Source organism: Hemitrygon akajei, chromosome 5, assembly GCF_048418815.1.
Source record: "Hemitrygon akajei chromosome 5, sHemAka1.3, whole genome shotgun sequence".
NCBI classification, from domain to species: domain Eukaryota; kingdom Metazoa; phylum Chordata; class Chondrichthyes; order Myliobatiformes; family Dasyatidae; genus Hemitrygon; species Hemitrygon akajei.
This window is the reverse complement of record NC_133128.1, coordinates 120,730,394-120,742,718: the sequence shown is the minus strand read 5'-3', so window position 1 is coordinate 120,742,718 and position 12,325 is coordinate 120,730,394. Positions and strand designations below refer to the sequence as shown.

The 12,325-nt window shown below is 50.4% G+C and overlaps 1 protein-coding gene across 1 annotated transcript in view; it reads left to right on the top strand.

Moving 5' to 3' along the window:
• The first annotated feature begins 310 nt into the window (after nucleotides 1–310).
• Nucleotides 311–12,325, top strand: part of LOC140728118 (rac GTPase-activating protein 1-like) — a 144,193-nt gene continuing 132,178 nt past the window's right edge. The window contains exons 1-7 of the mRNA XM_073046332.1: nucleotides 311–405; nucleotides 4,243–4,445; nucleotides 4,935–5,059; nucleotides 7,229–7,310; nucleotides 8,194–8,244; nucleotides 8,347–8,442; nucleotides 9,285–9,375. Coding sequence (XP_072902433.1) covers nucleotides 321–405; nucleotides 4,243–4,445; nucleotides 4,935–5,059; nucleotides 7,229–7,310; nucleotides 8,194–8,244; nucleotides 8,347–8,442; nucleotides 9,285–9,375 — 733 coding nt within the window. The 5' untranslated portion in view covers nucleotides 311–320. The remainder of the gene's footprint in view (nucleotides 406–4,242; nucleotides 4,446–4,934; nucleotides 5,060–7,228; nucleotides 7,311–8,193; nucleotides 8,245–8,346; nucleotides 8,443–9,284; nucleotides 9,376–12,325) is intronic.

Sequence of the window (12,325 nt, the reverse complement as noted above, 5' to 3'; positions counted from 1 at the left end):
TCTCGCGTGGGTAATGATCTCGCGTGGGTAATGACCTCGCGTGGGTAATGATCTCGTGTGGGTAATGATCTCGCGTGGGTTCAAATTGAACAGTGGGCGTGACAAGGAATGAAAGAAGTTGCAGTTGAATCATATCATTTCCCCGCGGCCCGGTGGATGGGGACCGCTGGCTGATTAAACCCTCAGCGGTCGGCGGTGCACAGGTGTTAATTGAACAATTATCGGCAGCTGTTAAAGGGAGCCCGCTGCCGGTGCCTGCTTCACCGTGATACCGGGGGAGAGAGAGAGGTAGAGGTAAAGCCAAAGCCGAGCCCACTGTCATGACGAGGTTCGGCGAAATGTTGGAGCGGAGACTGGACGCTGCCCTGCGGCTGGCCGAATGCGTCCCTCCCCGCACCGAACAAGGTGGCTGCTGTGTCCGAATGGGGGGAGGCGCTCTGAACACGAACTTCACTGTTTTGCTTTTGTCTTGCGCTTTATTTTTTCACATCTATGGAAAGTTGTAGTATTTTGGTATCTTTTGCTCTGTACTGCTGCCGCGACGTATTACACTCAGCGGCCGCTTTCTTCGGTACGGGGTCGGGTCGAGCCTGGAGTGGTGTCCCGCGGCTGTGTTCACAGATGCTCTTCTGTGTGACTGTCACTTTGCTGTGAGCTTGAGCCAGTCTGGCCATTCTCCGCCGAGGCATTTTCACCCTCGGAACTGCCGCTCACTGGATGCTTTGTTTCTCGTGCCATTCTGTAAACTCTGGAGACTGTTGTGCGTAAAAATCCCAGCTGGTCAGCAGTTTCTGAGATACTCAAACCACCCCACTTGGCGCCAACAGTCGTTCCGCATTGAAGTCACTTAGACCACATTTCTTCCCCATTCTGAAGTTTGAACAACAGCTGAGCCTCCTGACCATATCTGCATTCTTTCATGTATTGAGTTGCTGCCACGTGATTGGCTGATTAGGTATCTGCATTAACCAGCAGGTGTACCTAATAAATTGGCCACTTTATTATGTTGGTGATGGTGAACCTCACTCTGATGTTCCTGGACACATGTGGCCAGGTGGCATTTGGTAGTTGGTACTGCCCTGTGAGGCCGGGTTGCTGCTCTTCAGGTTGGCCTCGTGCCCTCCAGCTTTCTGAACTCTGAGTCCATGTTGTGGGAGGCCAGGGCTCCTGTCCGTCCTGCTGCTTGTGATCAGTGTCCTGGTTCGTGTTGCCCAGGACAGGACTGCTGGCCAGCTAATGAGTGCTGTGGGTGGCCCACAATTGAACCCTTGGCACAGTGGCGTAGTTTACAGCACCAGCCATTGGGGTTCAGTTCCTGTCGCTGTCTGTAAGGAGTTTGCACGTTCTCCCTGTGACTATGTGGGTTTCCTCCGGGTGCTCTGGTTTCCTCCCACAGTCCAAAGATGTACCGGTTAGGGTATGTAAGTTGTGGGAGTATTAGATTGGTGCTGGGAAGTGGTGACACTTGTGGGCTGCCCCCAGCACATCCTCAGATTGGTGATGGATACACGTCATTGTATGTATTACACGACAGTCATCTTCTGAATGTTGGCCGTTTGTAGCTTTTCATTGATTCTGTTATTTTCTGTCACCAACGTGCTTACTGACAGAACGGCTCTGCCAAGGTGCTCAGCGTCTGTCGTTCACCTGGCCCTGACACACCGAGACAACCAGGGCCATGTCAGAATCAACACTATTGTCCCACAGACCTTGCTGAACAAACTCTTCCTCCTTGTCTAAACCCATCACTGTATAACTGGGTGTCGGACTTCCTGATCAACAGACAGCATGGTCAGGATGCACAGCTGCTCCCGCTCATCATCCTCCGCACGGGAGCCCCCTCTGCTGTATCCACACACGACTGCACGGACAAATACCCAACCAATCACATCGTCAGATTCACTGATGACACAACCGCGGTGGGACTCATCACCAACGATGCTGAGACGGCCTACAGAGGGAAGTTGAAAGAGCTTGAGGCCAGGTGCCAGGCAAATAACCTCTTCCTTAATGTCAACAGACAAAGGAGATGGTTATTGGCTTCAGGAGAACACGCAGCTCTCTCTCCCCCCCCCCCCCCCCCACTTTACATCAGAGGCACGGCAATGGAAACTGAGGCAGTTCCACTCTCCTGGGAGTGCACATCACACAACCTCTCATGGTCCCAGAACACTTCCTACACAGTCAGAATAGCTCACCAACACCTCTACTTTCTGAGGAGGCTGAAGAGAGCTGGACATCCATACTCGTGTCATTTCACAGATGTACAGTAGAGAGCATCCTGTTTGGTACAGAAGCTGTACTGTGGCGGACGGGAAGACTCAACAGTGGGTAGTCAAAACTGTCCAATGCATCATGGCCACCAGCCTACCTGCCAGCAAAGACCTAGATACAGAAAGGTGCCAGAAATGGGCTGGTAATATGAAGGATCCCACCCACCCTGCTCATGGGTGGTTTGTCCCACTCCCATCAGGGAGGGGCTGCGTAGCATCCACACCAGGACCACCAGCCTCAAACAGTGACTTCCCCAAGCAGTGAGGCTGATCAACACCTCCACCCACTAACCCCTCCACCCCACCCCCTTTATGGACATTCAGTCAATGTAATAAGCTATCTATGTATTTATATTGTCCTTTATCATCTGTGATTTTTTTTTTTGTGCATAGGATCTGGAGTAACAATTATTTTGTTCTCCTTTTCACTTGTCTACAGGAATTGACATTAAATATTCTTGAATCCTGGTTTTTCTTCTACTGTGAATGCCTGTAAGAAAGTGGATCTGTGGGTAGTATATGGTGACATAGGTACTTGGGTAATAGATTTACTTTGAATTTGAACTTTGAACTTTTATTCTTTGCTGTACATGTGAAAAATGAGGCTAAATTTTATCTAGTCATCTCCTCCACTGTCTGCTTGCTCTCTGTTACTGGACACAACCATGGTGTTCCCTCTTTCTGTTGCCCTGTTGCCCCCTGAAGCCTCCATTGCCCAGCTTCTCACTCCACCTCCAGCAGTTATTTGCACACTGAATCACTGAATTACGACACTCCTTCCCTCAGCTTAACTCTAACCACTTTTTCCCACCAGCACTCTTCCCTCCCCCCCACCCACCCCCTCACAACCTTTAAGGCTGCCTCACTGGCCTGGCTGTTCGGTACCCGGCCCGCCCTTGCCTGGCATGGTTAGTTGTTCGATGACATCCTATAGCAGACTGGCCATCTTAAAGACCATAAGACATGGGAGCAGAAGCAGAATTAGGCCATTTGGCCCATCAAATCCATTCTGCCACTCCACGGCTGATTTATTACCCTCTCAACCCCACTCTCCTGCCTTCTCTGTAAGCTTTGACACCTTTACTAATCAAGAACTTGTCAAACTCTGCTTTAAATATACCCAGTGACTTGGCCTCCACAGCTGTCTGTGGCAATGAATTCCACAGATTCACCACCCTCTGGCTAAAGAAATTCCTCCTTGTCTCTGTTGTAGAGAAATGTCCTTCTATTTTCAGGCTGTGCCCTCTGGTCCTAGACTCCTCTGTACAGGAAACATCCTTTCCACAACCACTCTATCCAGGCCTTTCAATATTCAATGGGCTTCAATAAGATCACCCCTCATTCTTCTAAACTCCAGTGAGTACAGGCCCGAGCCATCAAACGCGCCTCATAAATTAACCCTTTCATTTTTGGGAATGTTCTTGTTAATGTCCTCTTGACCATCTCTTGTGTAAGCACGTCCATCCTTGGATAAGGGGCACAGAACTGCTCAATACACCAAGTGTGGTCTAACCAATGCCTTGTAAAGCCTTAACTTTACATCTTTGCTTTTATCTTCTAGTCCCCTGGAAGCAAATGTTAACATTGTATTTGCCTTCCTTCCTTCTGGCAAGTTAACCATTGGGGAATCCTGCATGAAGATGCCCAAGTCTCCTTGCACCTGAGTTCAGAATTCTCTCCCCATTTGGAAAACTGTCTCTGCCTTTATTCCATTTATGAAAGTGCATGACCATACCCTTCCCAACACTATATTCCATCTGCCACTTTACCCATTCTCCCGATCGGTCTAAGTCCTTCTGCCGACTCCCTGCTTCCTCACTACTGCCATCCCCTCCTCCTATCTTGGTACCATTCGCAAACTTGGCCGCAGAACCAGAGTTCCGTGTGCGTGTCCGTTGTGGAGTTGGGACCGCTCAGGTTTGGAATGTCTTGCCAAGCGTGAGGTGAAAATGCCCCTCTTGCCTTCCAGTGCTCTACCAGCTGGCTGTCAGCTTTGAGAGGTGCCGTAAGCAGTGGAAGGCGGCGGAGGAAGAACTGGCGGCCAGCCGGAACCTCCTGGCTGAGGCGCAGCTGGAGAAGACATCTCTGGAGGTCCACCTCAAGCATGCCCGACATCAGCTGGACATTGAGTTGAAGCGAAGGCACAAGGCGGAGCTGGCTTGCGAGCAGCTGGTAGGCGGGTGTCCGGGGAAGCCCATCACAGGGGCTCCAGCCCAGCGGGGGTGGGGATTGGCAAGTCCAATCAAACGTTAGCGTAAAACCGAGGAGCAGAATTAGTCCACTTGACCATCGAGTCTGCTCTGACGTTCCATCATGGCTGATTTATTAGCCTCCTCAAGAGGCACAATTTTAAGGCGATTGTAGGAAAGGATGGGGCGAGGGAGAAATATCAGAGCTAAGGTTTTTACTCGCAGAGTGGTGGGTGCATGGAATGACTTGCCGGGGTGGTGGTGGAGTCAGATACATTAGGAATATTTAAGAGACCCTTGGCACAGGTAATAGAAAAATGGAAGATTCTGTGGGAGGGAAGGGTTAAAGTGATCTTAGAGTAGATTAAAAGGTCGGCACAACATTCTGGGCCAAAAGGCCTGTACTGTTCTACGTTCTGTGTTCCTCCCCAATTCTCTCTTTCCCCACTCACCCCACCCACCCCACACCCAGGAACGGCGTCTCCAGTTGATCCATGACGTGCTGAGTTGTGAGGGTCCAGCCTTGGGCCTACAGGCCGAAGACCGGGAGAATATTCTGAAAGTGCTGAACAGCCACTCTGGGGCCACCAGAAGCAGGTACCATGATGCTGCGCTTCCCCCACACTGACATTGGCCCAGCGGTCATTGCCATCTCTGACCACCTCACCACGGTGAGCCATCATGGGCCTTTTGGGATGGTCCTCCCACCAAGCCTCTGGGGAGGGGCATCCATGGTTTGGACCCAGTGATAAAGATGTGGAGCCATTTCCCAGTCGGGATGGTGTATGACCTTGAGGGGAGGTGGACTGGTCTGTGTCTTTGAGAGGTTCTGTTGGGAGAGAGTGAATGGTAGAACAGGCCCTTTGGCACACCATGTCTGTGTTGACTATGTCAAATTAAACTTCCCTTCCACCCGTGCACAATCTGTACCACCCTTTTCCCATTCCCTACCTCAAACACCTCTGTTCCAATACCACCCCTGGCAGCACTTCCCAGGCTCACACCATATCTTTAAACTTCCCCCATCACTGAAATGAAAGCCCTCTGGTGTTCAACATTTCTACACGGAGAAGACTCTGACTGTATCTTTGCTTCTCATAATTTTGGAATCCTCTATCGGGTTCCTCCTCAGCCTTCGCCGCTGCAGACAGAACAGCCCATGTTAGTCCAACCTCTTTCTAATCCTGGTGAAGCTCTTCTGCACCCTCTCCACACCCCTTCCTGTAATGTTTCAGTCCGCAGACCTGCTGTTACTGCTCTGGGTGTGACAGACCAAAGTTGCATTGTGTCAGTGTGACATCTTGTTTTACGCAAGTTGCTTGGCCAGTGCCGCCTTTCCACAGTCTTGACCCCTTCCCCACTGGGCAGAAGATGCAAAAGCTGTCCTGTCAAGAAAACGTATCTGAGCTTGGTCTGGTAACCGCAGAGGGTGGTGGCCCAGCTCAGCACGTCACAGAAACCTGCCTCCCCTCCATGGACTCTGTCTGTACCTCTTGCTATCTCAGGAAAGTAGCCACAATAATCAAAGACCCCCCCATCCATCCTGGACATTCTCTCTCCCCTCCCCCAAAAAAATCACGCTGAAGATACAAAAGCCAGAAAGAACCTACCACTAAGCTGAAGGACTGCGTCAACCCCACAGCTGTATAACAATCGAACAGTGCCTTACTGTGATGCGATGGCCTCTAACCTCACAGTATATGTGTACCTCGGTGTCTAATGCCGGAGATCATGCACTGAAGATGAGAGGGGTTAGGTTCAAGGGGGATGTGAGGGGTAACTTTATTTTTACTCAGAGTTATGCATGTCTGGGATGCACTGGAATGGAGGTGGAGGCAAATACATTGGAGGCTTTTAAGAGACGTTTGGATAGGCACGTGGATGGAGGGATATGGACATGGTGTAGGTAGGAGAGATTAGTATTTGGGTGTTTTTTAGTTGAGTCAGCACAACAGTGTGGGCCGAATGGCCTGTTCCTGTGCTGTACTATTCCATGTTCCATATTATGATCCTACACTTTACTGTCTACCTGCACTGCGCTGTCCTCTGTGATCCTGTTGGGACACGTCACTCCGCATCCTGTTGTTTTACCTTGGATCTCATTGCAACTCTCCTGGGGGATTGCCGGCCTTGAGCTTAACCCTTCATTCACAGATCTGCTGTCACTGCTCTGGGTCGTTTCCTTGTTCTGCCTGAAGTGTAAATATCTGATTGTACGAAGAGCATAGGGGGCAAAGATTTTCACTATATCTCGCAAAACGTGACGGTAATAAACCATCTCCAGTCTTGCACCCCTCGGTGTGCTGAGCACACACCATGTCCCTGGCCCTGTGGGGTGGGGAGAGGTGTCTCACCCATCCCGGTGTGGCTCTGAAGGTGGCCGGGCCGGAGAGGGAGCTCACTGCCTGTGGTCCATCTTGGGCAGAAGTGTTGGGCTTGGAGCTGTGGGCGGAAGGTGGTGGGGTGTGTGGGGAGGGGGTTTGTGAAACTATTTCTCAAGGTGGGAAAGGGATGGATTAGGGACTCGGTGGGGGGGGGGGTGGGAATGAGGCCTTTTCACTGGCTCCATTGATCTGACGTGGGACCATTGGAAGCTCAGGATTACTGCTCTGCTCCTGGGTCTGTCTGATGTCTGAAACTGGACTGAGAGCAGCTCCCCCCTCGCACCGGAACCGGGTCACTCGACTTCTTCACTCCCTCACCCCCCACCCCCCCCCACCTTCCACAGACATAGGATGCTATGTAAACATACTCCTCTACCCACAGGTTCCCCATGGTGGAGGAGACTCTGATGTCCAACCTCTCTCACTCGGGCATCAGCTACGACAGGACCAGCGACGAGATGTTGGTGGGTCAGGGTCGCTGCTGTTGGGGGGGGGGGCGTATCAGGTGGGTTTGTGTGTCCTGACAGGAGTTGGGAGTGTGGGAGGGATGGTGGATGACGGTGTACAGAGGGTAGGTGAGGTACTGGCTGGGTTTCTGAGGGTAATTGTGCTTGGCCACTGGGGGTGGGGTAGGTGGGGGGGGGATCTTGTCAAAACATATTGAATATTGAAAGGCCTAGATTAAGTAGATATGGAGAGGGTGTTTTCAATCGTGGGAGAGTCTGGGACCAGAGGGCACAGCCTCAGAATAGAACGTCCCTTTCATTTAGAACAGAGATGGACATCCCTCATCTGTGAGGAGGAATTTCTTCAGCCAAAGGGTGATGAATCTGTGGAATTCATTCCACAGATGACTATAGAGGCCAAGGCATTGGGTATATTTAAAATGGAGGTCGATAGGTTCTTGATTAGTCAGGGTATCAAAGATTACTCTGAGAAGTCAGGAGAATGAGGTTCAGGGGTACAATAAATCAGCCATGGTGGGATGGGAGGACAGTCAATGGGCTGAATGGCCTCATTATTCTCCTTTGTCTTGTGGAGCCGAGTACTGGTGGAAGTGGAGGGGGAATGAGGACAGGGACTCGGTGAGGGGAGTGGGGGCAGACTCTTGGCAGGGGGAGCAAAGCGGATTGTAGCAGGGGGTGGGGGCTCAGGAAGGGTTGTGTTCTGGGGACTCGGTGTGGGAGGGAGCAGAGAGGTGGGGGCTTGCTGGGGATATGGGTGCTTGATGAGAGGGGGAGTGGAAGGGTTTGGTATCGGGTGGTGGTGGGGGGTGTCAGTGGGGTCATTGGGGAGGGGGCTGGGGTCTCAGTTTATTGGTCGAGTTGACTGGTGCCTCTGTTCTAGGTACCAGCGACGACTGGTAGAGTGACCAGGCCGAAGAACCGGGATAGGAGGGTAAGGAGATTGGGGTGGGGGGGGGGGAGTTAATTCTGCCCCGTGGAGGGGGGGGGCTTTCATCAGCAGCTCCATTTACAGGATACTTGCTCTCTCCTGCAGTGCTCTGCCCGCATCCTAGTCGACAACGTTCCCCGCGGCGCCCGCAGGTCCCGCTCTTCCTCCGAGCTGATCCTGGACCCAGCCGGAAGCCCGTTGGTGAGTGGGGTGGTGGGAGGGAGGGGGGCAGCTGGCTCCCTCACCTGTGGTGTCTGCGGTGGGTTTGGGTTGGAGGGAGCCACGTTGACAGAGGACCCCGGCAGACAGGAGCCACGTTGTCGAACGTTGGGGGTGTTGTTTTTATTGCTGAGCATTGTGGGAACACTGTCGGCACCAGAATGTGAGCTGCCCCCAGCACCTCCTTGGTTTACATCAGCACGTCCAGGCCCTTCAGCCCACAATGACGTGCCAGCTCGTTAAACTCCTCTGAGATCCATCTAGCCCTTCCCTTCCACATAGTCCTCCAGTTTTTTCCATCCAAGTGCCTATCTAAATTTTGTAAATACCCCTGATGTTATAATCTGGCTCTGTCGCCACCCTTGGCAGGGCGTTCCGCACACCCATCACTCTGTTTCAGAACTTGCCTCTGATGTCCTCACTATATTTTCCTCCAATCACTTTAAAGTATGCCTTCTTGCGCTGTCTGTTCCTGCCCTGGGGGAATGTTTCTATCCACCCTCTGAGCCTCTTGTCATCTTGTACACCTCTACCAGGTCACCTCTTGCCCTCCAAAGAGAAAAGCCCTAGCTTGCTGTACCTGTCCTCGTAAGATGAGGTTGTGCTGGTTGATGCAAACGGCAGATTTCACTCCATGTGGTAAATAACCATTCTGAATCATGCTGCTGGTGCTGCTTTCTCACTGGATGGACAGAGTGGCCTTCCTGGGTTCAAACTTGTTTGACCGCTCACTCTCCCACTGCGGTCGGGCTCTTGTGCGTCTCCACCCCTCAGCTGGGGCGCGTGAGCTCAGTCTGTTGTCTCACTCTGTGTTCCGTCTCCAGGTCGCGGAGCCCGTGGACAGGAGCCGGAGCCCGAAGCGCCCCGGGTCGCCCCAACCAGTGGCTTCACGGCCGAGACGCTCCCTCATGCCAGGTGTGTGCCTGTGAGGCCGGGCATTTCCCAGTGTCCGCACTCCCTGCCCATCACTGCCGGCCGAACAGTGAGTGCCAAATGTCTGAGGCCAGGGACTCAAATCAGGTTTAATATCGCTGGCAGCTGCTGTGAAATTGGTTGTTTTGGGCGGCAGTGCAATGCAATGTTTTTAAAAAAAACTACAATATAAAATTAAATAAGTAGTGGAGAAAGTAGTGAGGTGGGGCACTGAACCCATTACAAGCAATGAGAAACCTAATGGTAGAGGGGAAGAAGCCATCTCTGAGTGAGTGTCTTCAGAATCCTGCACCAGATAGCAACGAGAAGAGGGCACGTCCTCAGTGATGGGATGGGTGAGGGATGCTGCCTTTTCTTTTGAGGCATTGCCCTTTGAAGGTATCCTCGCTGCTGGGGAGGCTAATGCGTACAGACTTGTCTGCCAGTGGCAACGAATTCCCCAGATTCACCATGCTGGCTAAAGAAATTCCTCCTTCATTCTGAGGCTGTGTCCTCTGGTCTTAGACTCTCCCATCGTAGTAAACATTCTCTCCACATCCACTCTATCGAGGCCTTTCACCATTCCACAGGTTTCAATCAGGTCACCCCTCATTCTTCTGGATTCCAGTGGATACAGGCCCAGAGCCATCAGGTGCTCTTCATGTGACAAGCCATTCAATCCTGGAATCATTTTCATGAATTTCCTTTGAACCCTCTCCAGTTTCAGCACATCCTCTCTCAAATGAGGGGGCTGTAACTGCTCATAGTACTCTAAGTGAGGCCTCACCTGTGCTTTAAAATCTCAAAATTACATCCTTACTTTTTTTTTAATCCGGTCCTCTTGAAATGAATGATAACATTGCATTTGCTTTCCTCACCTGACCCTACCTGCAAATTAACCTTTAGGGAATCCTGCACAAGTCCCTTTGTGCCTCAGTTTTTGTATTTTGTCTCCATTTGGAAAATAATCACCCCTTTCATTTTTTTTCTACCAAAGTGCATGACCAGACACTTCCGACACAGTATTCCATCTGTCATTTCTCTGCCCATTCTCCTAATCTGTCTGTCCTTCTGTAGCTTCTCTACTTCCTCAAAACTACCTGCCCCTCCACCTATCTTTGTGTTGTCTGCAATCTTTGCAACAAAGATTTCATCATCGATATATAACGTAAAAAGAATTGGTCCCAACACAGCCCCTTGTGAAACATCACTAGTCACTGGCAGCCAACTAGAAAAGGCTTCCTTTATTCCCATTCGTTGCCTCCTGCCAATCAGCTGCTATCAATGCTAGAATCTTTCCTGTAATACCATGGGCTTGTAATTTGTTAAGTTGCCTCATGTGTGGCACCTTGTCAAAGGTTTTCTGAAAATCCAAGTACACAGCATCAACCAATTTTCCTTTGTCTATCCTGCTTGTTATTTCTTCAAAGAATTCCAACAGATTCGTCAGGCAAGAATTTCCCTTGAGGAAACCATGCTGACTGTGGCCTATTTTATCATGTGCCCTGAGACCACATACTTTATAATTGACTCCAACATCTTCCCAACCACTGTGGTCAGACGAACTAGTTTCATTTCATCTGCCTCTCTCCCTTCTTGAAGTGGAGTGACATTTCCAATTTTCCAGAGCCACATGGGAATTTTGTAATTCTTGGAAGATAATTTCTAATGCCTCCACAATCTCCTCAGCTCCCTCTTTCAGAACCCTGGGGTGTAGTCCATCTGGTCCAGGTGACTCATCTACCTTCAGACCTTTCAGTTTCCTGAGAACCTTCTCTCTAGTTATGGTAACTTCACAAACTTCATACCCCTGTTACCTGGAACTTCCACCACACTGCCAGCATCTTCCACAGTGAAGACTGATGCAAAAGATTTATTCAGTTCATCTGCCATTTCATTGTCCCCCATTACCACCTCTCCAGTATCATTTTCCAGTGAACTGATATCCACCCTTGCCTCTTGTTTACACTTTATGTATTAGAAGCAATTTTGGTGTCCTCTTTTATATCATTGGCTAGTTTACTTTTGTGTTCCATCTTTACCTTAATGATTTTTTTAGTTGCCTTCTGTTTTTAAAAAGCTTCCAAATCCTCTGATTTCTGACTTTTTTGCACTGTTGTATGCCCTCTCTTTGGCTTTGACTTGTTTGCCATGGTTGTTACCTTTCCTTTAGAATCCTTCTCCCTCTTTGGGATGTAGATATCCTGTCCCTTCTGAATTGCTTCCAGCAATTCCAGCCCTTGTATATGCCTTGTTCTGTGTGACTGTTGGGTCTGTGTTTTGCACCTTGGCCCCGGAGGAACGCTGTTTCGTCTGACTGTACTCATGTATGGTTGAATGACAATTAAATTTGAACTACGCCACTCATAATCTTGCTGGAGGAAGGACTGGCATTCCTTCGGGGAATCCGTGAGGCTGAGTTGTGTGGACAGCACGTTCTGGGATGTGGACGCACACCAGTAAAGGGAGAACAGGTGAGCACGAGGCAGCCCAAGAGACAGAACAGGGCCCAGCAAGGATGGAGTTCTCCAGGGAGTGTTGCCACAAATACCTTCCCAGGGAGTGGATCCGGCTCCAAGTCCACAGCACCACTCAGCTGCAGGGCCACAGGGACAGAGAGGGAGAGGGAGAGAGCAACTGGGCCGCAGCTACCTCCATCATGGGCACCAGCCTCCCCACATCTTCCAAAGGTCAGCACCCATCATTGATAACAGAAACTTGGAGGGAAGATTTAGATTGATGTAAGAGTAGGTTAACAGGTTGGCACAACATCGAAGGCTCCAAATATATTTCTTTGTTCATACTATGCAGAACAGGCCCTTTTAAGTAGTAAAAGAAAATTGGCTTTGTGTCACATGTACATCAAGATATGCAGTGAAGTGCATCGTTTTGTGTTAGCCAATTTTGTATACGTCCATTGAATCTCCCCTCATTCTCCTCCGCTCTAGGGTAT